General features: G+C 51.7%; 2 protein-coding genes across 6 annotated transcripts; both read right to left on the reverse strand.

Moving 5' to 3' along the window:
- Positions 1–808: 808 nt before the first annotated feature.
- cdc45 (CDC45 cell division cycle 45 homolog (S. cerevisiae)) lies at positions 809–6,565 on the reverse strand. Its single transcript, XM_047015823.1, has 18 exons — positions 6,383–6,565; positions 6,186–6,245; positions 5,809–5,901; positions 5,362–5,499; positions 5,069–5,227; positions 4,843–4,901; positions 4,617–4,665; positions 4,297–4,358; positions 4,040–4,090; positions 3,821–3,940; positions 3,269–3,400; positions 2,956–3,054; positions 2,653–2,814; positions 2,234–2,372; positions 2,017–2,100; positions 1,653–1,771; positions 1,388–1,464; positions 809–1,082 (listed from the first exon to the last, which is right to left on the reverse strand). Exons 1-18 carry the CDS (start codon positions 6,431–6,433, stop codon positions 1,018–1,020), a joined length of 1,719 nt encoding a protein of 572 aa, XP_046871779.1. The 5' UTR covers positions 6,434–6,565; the 3' UTR covers positions 809–1,017.
- Positions 6,566–6,820: 255 nt separating this feature from the next.
- plpp5 (phospholipid phosphatase 5) lies at positions 6,821–12,701 on the reverse strand. 5 transcript variants are annotated; one of them, XM_047015633.1, is made up of 9 exons: positions 12,497–12,701; positions 11,888–12,039; positions 11,640–11,748; positions 11,105–11,195; positions 10,698–10,761; positions 10,329–10,453; positions 9,684–9,854; positions 9,270–9,452; positions 6,821–9,189 (listed from the first exon to the last, which is right to left on the reverse strand). In XM_047015633.1, exons 1-8 carry the CDS (start codon positions 12,578–12,580, stop codon positions 9,283–9,285), a joined length of 966 nt encoding a protein of 321 aa, XP_046871589.1. In that variant the 5' UTR covers positions 12,581–12,701; the 3' UTR covers positions 6,821–9,189; positions 9,270–9,282. The 5 variants fall into 5 exon arrangements, with proteins under 5 accessions (XP_046871589.1, XP_046871588.1, XP_046871592.1 ...); XM_047015632.1 differs by having other exon boundaries at positions 6,821–9,452; positions 12,497–12,700; XM_047015636.1 differs by having other exon boundaries at positions 6,821–9,452; positions 11,888–12,034; positions 12,497–12,577.
- Between the last annotated feature and the right edge of the window lie 111 nt (positions 12,702–12,812).

Below are 12,812 nucleotides of genomic sequence, written 5' to 3' on the forward strand. Positions count from 1 at the left end.
AGGAAACAGGATGGACATTCTCATTAGAGCACAGAGCAATAAAAAGGAGAAATGACGCACACACACACTCAAGTGCACAGCAGCCACGCACACACGACTAAATGCACGCACCTGAGCATACAATCGTGTTTACAATGTGTGCATTTACACACACAAAGGTGTGATGTTACCCACTCCCCTTATATTCAGGGCATTGCGGCGCCTTCCATGTTTTGATCATCTCCATGACAACCAGGCCAACATATCCTGTGAACCAACACCCACCTACCCTAGCACCCTCTCCGCATGGCGGGTCACGACCTCAGCCTGATTGGCGCGTGATAAGAGCCTCGATCACTCAGCAGAGGACCAGCCACCCACCCTCCTGGCCCCCCTGTGCTGGCTGGACGGAGCCCAGAGATGGGAGGGGGAGGGGGGGGGGGGGTCTGGAGTTGTGTTCTGCAGTGTGGTCAAGGTCAGGAGCTGCTGCCCGAGTCACCTTTGGCCCAGAGAGGACCTGACAGCGTCCAGGAAGGACGCGCTATTGTTGCATCTTGAAGGCCTCGTTCTTTAACTGAACTTTGTGTTACTTTGAACCCACGAATCAATCCGTGAGTTCCAATTCATAGGTGTCTTCTACCATTTGAGTTACTAAGTTATTGTAAATCATTACATATACAACATATTTATGGTCTGTTCATTTCTGCACCACTGCTCCTTGTATTTCATTCAACCTGAACACAACTGCATACTACAGCACCCAGAATCCCCCTCTCTTCCCCCCCCTCCACGGAGGTACAGAACACAGGGAGAGGATGACAAGGCCGGGTCATTACAATGTCGTTTATTATAGATATATGGACACTAACACTCAGACAATGGGAAAAAAAAAAGACAAGAGCACTATTTACATGGGGCTAAAACATTTAAAAATGGACACACATTTACAAGATGGCTGTACAATATGCACATGGCACGGACCATCCGTCGGCTTGGTTGTCGTGCGTCCTGGTCCAGTCAGAAGGGTCCCTGCTGTGTTTAGGACAGCAGGGTGACCAGCGCGTCCAGGAACTTGCTCCGGTCCTCCATCTTCAGCTCTACGACTAGACACGCAGAAAGAGAGGTCACGACCCAAAAAGCGAACTTACCATTTCAAATCAATTGCCCCCCAAAAAGCCACTCAATATTTGTATGAACGCAATCAGCTCGGAAAACAGACAAATGAGTAAACTCAGAGAGTACATTAGAGTTCCCGACCGATCGTTTGACTGGGTGTCGAACCCCATATCTGTCTAGAATCCAGCTGCTTAACCATCGACATGTCACGTCTGCCCCCTAGTGTTCAAAGTCAGAATAGGCGGACCAGAGTCCCCAGGTCAGCGTGGCGTCTTCCCCAGCAGAGACTTACTGGACGTGTTGAAGTGGTCGTGTAACGTTCTGGAGCTCGTGCTCTCTGCAGCCTTCTCAAACGCCCTGCCGAAGAAACTACAGGAGAGAGAGAGAGAGAGATAGAAAGAGGAGGAGAAGGAGAGGTAGAGGGAGGGAGAGAGGAAAAGAAGAAAGCGGAGGAGGGGGAAGAGAAAAAAGGTGAGGGGCGAGAGGACAAAAATCGCGAGCACCTGTCCGCTCACAGAGGGGCTTCCACAGCGGACCAACAGGAAGCGTCTCCTCACTTCTTCTTGTCGGAGGTCTCCGACTCCGGGGGGATGCCCAGGACGATGACGGTGCCCTGCTCGGCCTTCATGGGCGCCGCTATGATGAGGGGCAGCAGCTTACAGCGCTTGTTCCTGGTCTGGGGGGGGGAGACGGAAGAAGAACACCAGGCAGAGATGTAAGTAACGGATGCAAGACAGGAAACCACAGAGGAAGAGGGGGAACCACCCCGTTCTGGTAGAACTACCATCATTGACCTGTCAATCATATAGCAGTTGTTATGCGTTGAGGAGGGAGAAAGATGGCTGGACTGATGAGGCGGGAGCAGGGGATGGGTGTGTAGCCTGTGTGTGTTTGTGTGTGTGTGTGAGAGGTATGACTCACCGAACGGACAAAGGCTTTGAGGAGGTACTTGCAGAGCAGAGTTAGAGCCATGGGCTTTGAGAACAGCTTCACATCAGGGGTACCCTGCACACACACAGAGGCAAAAACCACCTCAAGATCTACTACTACTTCTCACACAAACACACACTCTCTGTGTCTGTCTTTCTCCCTCAAACATTACACACACACACACACACACACACAGAGAGAGACACACCTCCATGAGGTAGCAGTAGAGGAAGGGGCCCTGGGACAGGATGAGGTTGGTGCAGATGCAGCTGGCCACAGTCTGCTGGACGGCCATCAGCTTCCTCTTAGCCTGCTCTATCCCCAGATGGAGCCCCTCCAAGTTACTCCTGCAGAGGGAGGGGGAGAGACAGAGAGAGGGAGAGGCGAGGGGAGAGAGAGACAGGTAAGACAGGAAGAAAGAGGGAGAAAAGGAAGAGGGAGAGAGAGGTGAGCAAGACAGACGGTTCTTCGGCAATCTGTTTCCAGAAACCACAGTGACACGGTGCTGTGTCATATCAGTCTCTCCGCCATGTGACAAGTTAGGGCGTCTCCATTCAGAAGAGTGGACAGTCTGGAACAAGTGTGAGCTCTAGATGTACTGTGTGATGCGTGTGTGCGTGTGCGGACCTGGACAGGCAGTCCAGGGCTTTGATGAAGTTGTCCCCGGCCCCCTCGTCCTTCTCCGTGCTCTCCAGCAGGGCGGCGGCGGCGTGCACCATGTCGCTGGCCAGGAAACGGTTCTTGAAACCAAAATGGACGCCAAACGTCTGGATCCGGATGTCCTTCATGCTGGGGGAGATGGAGGAGGAATTGGGAGGGCAGGCGAGACAGAGAGAGAGCGAGAGAGCGAGACAGAGCGAGATAAAGCTCCACACACAGACATGACCCAGGCTGTGGGGCCTCGACCCGTGTTCTACTGAAGACTCCTACCCGTATTTATTGGCGGACTCCTCTATGACCTCTCGCAGGTTCTCCTTGATGGACATGTCCATGGAGTTGAACTTCTGACGCACCTGCTTCAGCGGTAGCCTGGAAGCAGGGAGGAGGAGGAGGAAGGCACGTTACATCTCAACCCTAAACTATCCCAGCTGGTCAGTGGCATGATAGGAATGAACTCTCCCTCCCTTTACCAGTCCTACCCCCACCAGCCTAACCCATGCAGTCCTAACCCCAACGGTGGTTCTACCCCACCAGTCCTACCCCAGGGGAGACCCCAACCCCCCCAGCCCGCCCCCTGTCCTACCCCATGTCAGCCAGGAACTCCTGCAGCTTCTTCTGGCCGTGCATGGACCACAGCTTGAAGTTGCAGGAGGTGTAGCAGGAGTTACAGATGCTCTCGTACAGCGACCAGTGCTGGTAGAGCGTCAGGCGCAGGCTGGGGTCAGGGGTCAAGGGGTTCAAAGGGCACGTGGAAACAGAGAGACACACACACAGAGACAGAACGAGAGAGAGAGAGGAGGGAGAGACAAAAGGTTTGGTAGAAGGACAAGACGAGTTTGAGTCAGAGAGTAGAGACAGAAAGTAGGGACAGTAGTCAGAGAGCAGAGACAGTGAGAGTAAAGGCATAGAGAGTAAAGACAGGGGAGTCAGGGAGAGTAGAGGCAGTAGAGTCAGAGAGAGTAGAGACAGTGAGAGTAGAGGCAGTGGAGTCAGAGACAGTAGAGCCAGTGCCATATAGAGTAGAGCCAGGGGCGTCAGGGAAAGTAGAGGCAGTAGAATCAGAGAGAGTAGAGCCAGGGGAGTCAGAGAGCGTAGAGGGGGAGATGAAGGCCTGAAGGCTGGGGATGAAGGATACTCGTACTCGAAGGAGATCCTCATGCAGTCGATGGAGAGCGAGTTCTCCTCGTCCTCGTTCCGGTGGTTGTGACGGGACACGTGGCGCTGCAGGGTGGCGATGTCCGTCACGTACTTCATACTGGACACACGGGCACGCATGTCAGGGCCGTGTGTGTATGTGTGTGTGAAAGGACGTTATGTGTTCCAGTGCAGCGGAGTACAGTTAGAGGGCTCTTACTGAGTGATTTTGTCGTGAACCCACTGGTCGGTCAGTCCAATGACGGCCCACCTACAGAGAACAGACAGAACGGTCACCAGCCCACCACACACACACACACACCCACCCTTCCCTGTGTTCTCTACACCAGCGGTTCTCAGGCCCCCAGAAAACAGACACCCTCAGACTTGCCTCTCTTTCCATGGCTCTACAAGTCTCTCTTAAACCACATAGACCTCAGTCACCTCCTGCCCCCCCCCTCAGTAATGGGTGCTTACCACAGCATGTCCTTGGTGTCTTTGGTCAGCACCCAGGCCAGCTCGAAGATCACCATGGCAGCCTGTCAGAAAACAGCAGATTAAGCCCCGCCCTGGTACGCAGGCTACGGCTCCAGTGTAGCGACAAACGCGGGGGCCCGTTCCATGAAGAGAGTTTGCCCAATAAGCCAGGCTTACGTCAAGTTACTTTTCCCTTGCTTTATGGAACAGGGCCCCTGGTGTGCTTGTGTGTCTGGTGGATCTGACTGGCGTGGCAGAGAGAGAGGAAGCGGACCCCCCCCCCCTGGGGAGGTCAAAGGTTAAAAACAGAGCCTACTCACTGAGGTGCCGTGGTATTCGTACTGCTCGTAGTCAAACAGGATCTCTCGCCTGGGGGGGAGGGGGAATGGCGAGCATGGGAGGACAGCGACAAACAAGTAAGATCAACAACAACAAGGATGACATATGTGAGGGAAAACAACAACGGGGCTGCACAGGATCCGGCTGAACTCAGTCTGAAACTCAAATGGACGCCGTGTAGGAGAGAGTTTCGCTGACTCATCTCACCTGCGAGCCTCCCACTCCCTCTTCGCCCTCTGGCGCTCAATCCTCCGCTCCACAGCTCCCTGTAGGACACAGGTCATAATGAGGACGATAACAGAGAGACAATAACAAACACACGATGGCAAATCACAGAAAAGGAAGTCCCGCCTCCCCCCCATTTGACTGACAGGCCCCACGAGCAACCAAGCATCCTACGAGTCGTGAGCGTGCTCCGGGACCTCCGGCCTACCTCATCGAACCGCCTCCGTTTCCCGGAAGGCTCCGAGCCGGCTTCGCTCTCGTTCCCGGAGTCCCCGCCGCCCTCTCCCTCCTCCTCCTCGTCCTCGCGGAAGATGTCGTCGTACGAGGGCACGTCCAGGTCGTCGTCCTGCTTGATCAGCAGCTTCACCTGCGCAGACGAGGATTGTGGGGAAAAAAAATATATACATCTCGTAAGACAGCAGCAGAAGCTCCGCTTCACAACGACGGACGGTCCTTTTCACGCGTCCAAACGCACGGGACCAAGCGTCCGTGACCCCTGACCTGGCTGTCGTTGTAGACGTTGACCACATCCACGGGGCGGTGCGTGTCACAGATGAAGAAGACGGAGTCTTCGTCGGGCTGCAGCGTCTCCAGCAGGTCCACGTTGGCGCCGCAGTTGATCAGGACGAAATAACGGAACTGGGGGGGGGGGGGGGAACGGAGAGGGGACGGTTTAGTCGCCGCGGCAACCCACTTTACATAGCATGTCACATTAAATCCAAACATTTTTGGCATGGTATACGCCAGGAGTCCTGAGGCAGGATACGACGACCTGTTCAAAGAAAACATCTCTAAAATCTGAAGCGACAGCAAGCCGACCGAGCATAACATCAAAAATGTGAAACTAATCTAGAGAAGAAAAAAAAAAAAAACATGAGTATTTCACGTATTTCACATATTCAATCAAGATGCGTAGAAAGGACGCTCTGGATGGTGACAATAGCTCACCTGCTCCTTGTGTTCCATGAAGGCTGTGCCCAAGTCCTGCCAACCTGAGACGGGCACCAAGGTGTACTGCACCTGGTCGCACTGAAACAGCGCCTGTGGAATACATGTAAGAAAGCAGCCTACTGTCATTAACTCATTTAAAGCACTCAGTAACAACACCCTTTCGATGTCCAAGGCCAAAAGCGGTGTTGACTGAGTAAGTTATTGTGGGAATACTAGTATATTTGTCTTTTCTTCTTGGAGCTTCTTGGAGCTAAAGCTACTTTTTGTGTCTTGCAGTTCATTAATGAATTGTTCTCATTTATCCACTTTAACAAACGTCAGCTAGCGAATTAACTACACCGAAAGGCATTGTCAATTGACGGGGTAGGCATTACCTGCAGTATCTTACAGGCGCACAGGGCATCTATGTCCGACGCGACCAACAGTGCGACTCTCTGGAAGAACAGATATGATAATAAGTTAATTCAAGTACAAACGCGGACTTACAAACCATTATTCACACTGCTAAGCTAGTCAGCTACACACATTAGCTCTATGCTTGTCCTCCTAGTTGGAAAGAAAGTGCGCTGACCTGGTTGACAACAACATCGTAGAACTCTTTTTTAATGTCCGTCACGAACATTATGGATTTTCAGGACTGTGGAGCAGAAACGAAAACAAAAAATAATTTGTATACTGTACTTGAGGCAAGCTGGTTAACTACTTCGTTTGCTGCCGAGTTTTTTTGTTATGCGTTTATTTCCTTGTTAGAAATACGGCGCCAAATCCAGAGTTTAGAACAACCAATGAGTTGTCAGGAAGTGACCAATGAACGTCAAGGAACCAGTGAGAAGTTTAACCCTTTCGACTAACCCAAGGCCTGTTTATTTATTTAATTATTTAAAAAACACATACCAATTATTCATACTAATATAATAAATACGTGTGCCATAGGTTTCCAATGCTTACCGAGGCAAACGTTTATATTACTGACACATGATGTATATTTAACAAGAAGGTAACCATGCTGTGGATATGATAATTTTTATTAAGAAAACCTCAGTGTCACCAAGAAATCCAGAAGAACATACACTTTTAGGACAACGTGACGGTGAATAAATCAGTGTCCTCTACAAGCTGACGTACAACAGAGCAGAACAACGTCCGCAGGTCAAAATGTCCATTAGAATGGTGTATACAGCATCACCCCTCTCCACCGTGAACAGCGATCCCCATGGAAACAGAAAAAGCCAAGCCAGGCTAGTTCTGCTGGTGTCGAACAGTGGACCAGGTTTAAAAATACTTTATTATCAGTTTCAGCAGAGGGGCAGCGAGTCAACAAACATGAGAAATCTAGCAACTCATAAATCCTAAAAGAGACAACTGTGTAACTCCCTTCTGTGTGAAGGAAAATAACAGATTGGCTTAATGTGAATTACATTCATGCCTAGTCTTCCCCACTCATATCGAAATCATAATTCTAATACATCATACAAATGTTGAAATTCTTATAAATATGACCAATAGAATAAACTTGGATAAATACAATTAATCTGCAAAAAGATTATTTTCTCCCCCCCTTCACCCTCTCATTCCAGACAGACAAATTCCGTTTCACAGATGGAATAATTCCGTTTCACGCGATTGGTTCGGCTACAGACACGATCCCACCCCAGACACACTTCATCACCAGGCAACACTTCACAAAAAAAGAAAAGCATGACATACAACCACATAATGAGTAAAAAAACTAAACAAAAACAATAATCACAAGCATTGACAACAAACTACATACCTATTGGAGTGGTTTAACCTACATGATGATCACTTATTGAAGACAATCATCATGAGCAGAGAGTCAGGAAGGGGGAAGTGACCCCACTCACCTCCAAAGCTGCCCCTTGACCTAGGCAGTCTGTATACCACAGGAGAGGACGTAGGGCATACATATACAGTATTTGTGGGTATAGTTTTCATGCAGTGGTCAGGGTCAGAGGTCAAGAGAGGAAGACGGTGACGTCGAAAGGCACACGTCCGTCTGGAGCTTCGGCTGAGCGTTCTGATTGGACGGGATCAGGCCGAGGACGATCCCCAAGGGGGACGCTTGATTTCGCACTCCCCCGTCCAGCGAAACGGAATCGAAACGAATGGTCCCGCAAGTACAAACTTTGAGCCGTATAAAGCCGACGTTGCCTTGTGGTATGTCCCACTGCTTCCAGAACCGCTGACACAGTTGGAGGAAGAAAAAGAAAAAAAAAACAGATAAACTTGAATGCGAGTAGAATCCACGCACAACAGAAGCACTTCCTGCTTAGAAATACAATATGTAGATAGGAGAGATGTGAAACCCTGATTTAACGGTTAAGTGCTCTAGTAACCTGCCTGCCAACAGGACCCTCAGGCCGCCCCAGGTGCAGCCCTGGGAGTCTTAGCACCACATACCAACGGCTTCCACCGTGGACTCCCCTGCAGGAATCACTGACCTGGCAACACCAGACGGGTGAGTTCTGCAACACTGATAAGCTATGCAGGTGAGGGTGTTGGTGTCAAGTGTCATCATCCATCACTTCATGGTTTCTCTGGGCGGTGTGTGTGTGTGTGTGTGCGAGCCCTGTGTGCCAGCGTGCGTCTCCCTGTTGTAATTCGCATCAGGTTTCTGTCAGGGCGAAATGTTCCCCAGGATGAGAACCAGGATTCTGTGTGAGCTGTTTGTCGTCGATAAGCAGCAGCAGGAAGCACTTTCAGAAGAGGCAGAGGGAGAGAGGAGCTCCACGCAGGTCCCACACGTACCCCTCAAAGCAGCCACCTCAAAACCCAGATACCCTTCAGACCAGTCCCCCCCCCGTCCCCCTCCCCTCAGTGTCCCACCAGCTGGTGGAGCGTGTTCCAGACCCGGTAAGAGGTGGGTCAGTGGCAGAGCGTGGTGCGAGACGCTCAGTTTGGATACTGTGGATCAGATGGAGTGGTGGAACATGAAGATTTGCATGTATGTAGTGGATAGGGGAAAGCGTGGACCAGGGGAGCTGTGGACCAGGGGAGATGTGGACCAGGGGAGCTGTGGACCAGGGGAGCTGTGGACCAGGGGAGCTGTGGACCAGGGGAGATGTGGACCAGGGGAGATGTGGACCAGGGGAGATGTGGACCAGGGGAGCTGTGGACCAGGGGAGATGTGGACCAGGGGAGCTGTGGACCAGGGGAGCTGTGGACCAGGGGAGCTGTGGACCAGGGGAGATGTGGACCAGGGGAGATGTGGACCAGGGGAGCTGTGGACCAGGGGAGATGTGGACCAGGGGAGCTGTGGACCAGGGGAGATGTGGACCAGGGGAGATGTGGACCAGGGGAGCTGTGGACCAGGGGAGATGTGGACCAGGGGAGATGTGGACCAGGGGAGCTGTGGACCAGGGGAGATGTGGACCAGGGGAGCTGTGGACCAGGGGAGATGTGGACCAGGGGAGATGTGGACCAGGGGAGCTGTGGACTAGGGCAGCAGTGCTACAGGGGCAGTATGTAGTTGGAGTTGGCCAGCTTGCGCTCCTGCTTGGAGGGCACGGCCTCGCGGTGGCGTAGGGGCCGGTGGCAGTCTGGATCCTGCAGGGAGGGGTAGTGCTGTCTGTAGCACAGCCAGGAGAACAGCATGCCCAGGGCTGAGCCCACCAGCACATCTGCACAGAGGAGAGAGGGGGGGGGGGGGGGGGGGGGGGGGGGGGGGGGGGGGGAGTACAGAGGTGAGAGAGAGCACACACACGAGCACACTATCATGCAGTCATGAGCAACGCACAAACACACACACACCCACCACACACACACACGCCATCATGCTGTCACAAGCAATGCAAATCGAATCCCAGTGCAGCCCGCGGGCAGCGAACGAGCCCGATCTCCCTCATCCTCACCTTGCCAGTGGTGCTTGTAGTCGCACGTCCTGGAGAGGGCGATGAGCACGGCCAGCAGCAGGGGGCTGAGGAAGGCGCACAGGCGCCAGGCCTGGCCACGCCCCGCCGGGCTGAAGCAGCGCAGCTTCCCCCCCACGTACAGCGCTGTGAAGCCCAGCCCTGCAAACGCAACTGGGGGGGAGGGGTGGTGGGGGGGGGGGGGGAATAGAGGGAGAGGGAAGAGAGGGGAAGAGGAGAAAAAAGGAGGGGGAAGTGATGAGTGAGAGGAGGGAGGGCGATGAGGGGAGAAGTAAGGGATGGAGAACCGTTGATAGAGAGGAGGGGGGGAGAGAGAGAGAGAGAGAGGAGGGAGCGGGGGACAGGGTAAAGAGGGGCAAAGGTGTTGGAATCAAAAGAGGGAAGGAGACAGGAGAGAGGGTGGATACAAACGTGATTGAGAATGGGAAGTGAAGTGCGAGCATAAAAGAGAGAGAGAGAAAGAGAGAAAGAGAGAGAGAGAGAAAAAAAAGTGGATCAGAAAAAAAGAGAGCATCAGCAACACACACAGGATGTAACAACCCTGCGGCTAAAACTCTACTCAGCTCCCAGCCTGCCTTAATGTTGCCCCAGGAGGGCCCACGAACAGCCAATCAGAGTGTCTCTTACAGGAGGAGTGTCCACTGGGGAAGCTCTTCCTGCCTTCGATGACCACTTCCGGGTCACCGCTGCAGTGCAGTTCCTGGTTCATCTGTCCATCGGGGAAGCAACGATAGAAGAAGTCTGGTCTCGGCCTAGAGCAGGAACGCACACACACACACACACACGCATGACATCCAGTATTCAAACCACAGACATTTGCATGAACAGTTCCCACACTCATAGATGTAATCTATGCTCTTAGTACTTATATGTTATGCCAGGTTGCTTTGCGTTGTCTTGTCCCAAGAATTTCAGTGCCCAGTCTGACCTTGTGTTATTCTGTGCACCTGACAGTAAAAAACTTGAAACACACATCTCTTGATGAAGGTAACTCACCTGCCCACAGCCAGCTTGATGGCGTTGGTCACTACTCCGTTCAACACCAGGGTCAGGCTCACCGCTGAGAAACACAGGAAGAAAGCTTCTTATCTCCAACCCACCCCAAGACAGCACATCACACTTCCTGGATTTCCGTTTACAGCCTACTACATGTGCCTAGTTTTACTGTTTATCCTAGTAACACTGTTTGAACTCTGACAACCAGTCTGCACAGCATGAGATCAGAACAGCCCGTCCTTAACCCGTCAAACAGGACGGCCCATCGGTAGAGCCTATGACTGCAGATCGAGTGCATTCACGCACGTGAGGACAACATCACGAACCGGGATGGTGTATTACAGGCTTGGTGAGGTATCAGCAGTCAGGTCAAACACGCCACTCTGCGTGTCGTCGCAGGCCCTTACCCAGAGACCCCTCCCTCACATCCCCTCGCTCCGCCTTCCCCAGGACAACAAACAGCAGGATCACCAAGAGAGGGGTGAAGAACGCCACGGCCTGATTGGACGAGAGAACACAGGTCGCAAGTCAGTGGAGTGGATGTGGTCGGAGGCAGTTAAGTGTGTCATGGCGCGTCGTGTATGATGTGCATTGGTTCTGCGTGTGTTGACGTGTGTGGGAGAAGGAGAGAGGTGTAGTGTCAGTGGATGGTGAGGGATGTGACTTAGAATGATAGTGAGCCAGGGATCTGCATCAGTGTTTGTTACATAACTGGTGCAGGAGTTTGAACTCGACACGGCGTGGTCATAGTCGTACTCCACACACCTCACATAGATATTTACACACGATACACACACAGACACACACACAAATCTAATATTCACAGACACTCAATCTTGACACGCACAGAAACACAGACACACACACTAACCTAATACTCACAGACACTCAATCTTGACACGCACAGAAACACAGACACACACACACACAGACAATACTCACAAACATGAGAGAGGTGGGAATGTGATCTCTCTTCACTGGGTGGAACTTGTACAACCACATTTCTTCCGGTTGAATCTGGCGGTGGAAGGGGGGAAGCTGCTCTGTCACTCTGACACACACACGCACGTACACACACACGCACAAACATTCACGCACACACACACGCCGACGGGTAAGATAAGATCACCAAAACTTCCACATAAAAAAACAAAATGATGCAAGCAACCAGAAGCCATTTTTCTACTAACAGGAAGACAACCAGTAGAGCCAGTCTGACAGACAACTCGGACAGCAGGATATTCCTCTTCATCTCGCCGCTCAGCGGGGTGTCCAGGTCAGGCACTTTACTGGGCTCTTCTCTCCAATGCTCTGGTTCAGACCACCGGCATCTTCTCCTAAGCTTGGAGAAAGAGGAACGCTTTTCTTCACTTTACGCAGATGAACTAGACACAGAAATACACAGCTACTTACAGTTTCAAGACTGAGGGTGTGAATTTGTAGTCTTGTTTCCGAAATTTTACCATTTGAAGAGACCGGTTAAAAAATGCCGGTAGACTACTAGACCCCTAACAGATCTAGTAGAGTCGACTTCAGTTGATTGGAAGTGTTGAACAAATGTACAGACTAAATACACTGAGTGATAGGACAACGCCAATCAATACACCCAGCTTACAGGAGCCCTAGCATTTCTGCTGTACAGTACGTAGCATAAGCAACACTGAAAGCTCGGAGTTAGGCTAAGCTGAATCTAGCTACATCTGCCAAGCTAGCTACTAGCTAGTTAGCTACACATCTGGCTATTTCCGCAGGGGGGTCACTCGGTGACAGTGCCATATATACTTACTGACAGCACTAACCTCAAACTCCCAGCAACGTATTTTTCCACCCAGTATCGTAGGTCTGGACTGTTGACTAACGTGACTCGGCCCTCGAAGTTGCATTCGCTTTTAATCCAATAAAAAGGACTGATGTTAAACCCCACTGCAGACAAGGATGCCCGGAGCCTCGGAGCGAAAGCTTTGTTGGGTTCGGAGAGGAAAGTGGCCACGTCATGTCAGTGGAGGCGCCGCCTGGTGGGCCATGTGAGTACTGGTCGCTGCTGGTTTATTGGCGTATCTTCTCAAATGATGAGCTTCATTATGACTTTAAATATACTCGAGTTAAAAATAGCGT

Source organism: Hypomesus transpacificus, unplaced genomic scaffold, assembly GCF_021917145.1.
Source record: "Hypomesus transpacificus isolate Combined female unplaced genomic scaffold, fHypTra1 scaffold_31, whole genome shotgun sequence".
NCBI lineage: Eukaryota > Metazoa > Chordata > Actinopteri > Osmeriformes > Osmeridae > Hypomesus > Hypomesus transpacificus.

Excerpts from the sequence above, each read along its gene's own strand:
- cdc45 (XM_047015823.1), bottom strand. The coding sequence starts at position 6,433 with ATGTTCGTGACGGACATTAAAAAAGAGTTCTACGATGTTGTTGTCAAC. Across the intron at positions 4,902-5,068 it reads AACGGAGGCGGTTCGATGAG|GGAGCTGTGGAGCGGAGGAT; the intron begins GTAGGCCGGAGG and ends TGTGTCCTACAG. Across the intron at positions 3,941-4,039 it reads GTTCACGACAAAATCACTCA|TATGAAGTACGTGACGGACA; the intron begins GTAAGAGCCCTC and ends CCGTGTGTCCAG.
- plpp5 (XM_047015633.1), bottom strand. The coding sequence starts at position 12,580 with ATGCAACTTCGAGGGCCGAGTCACGTTAGTCAACAGTCCAGACCTACG. Across the intron at positions 11,749-11,887 it reads GCTCTACTGGTTGTCTTCCT|AGTGACAGAGCAGCTTCCCC; the intron begins GTTAGTAGAAAA and ends TGTGTGTGTCAG. Across the intron at positions 9,453-9,683 it reads CTACAAGCACCACTGGCAAG|ATGTGCTGGTGGGCTCAGCC; the intron begins GTGAGGATGAGG and ends TCCTCTGTGCAG.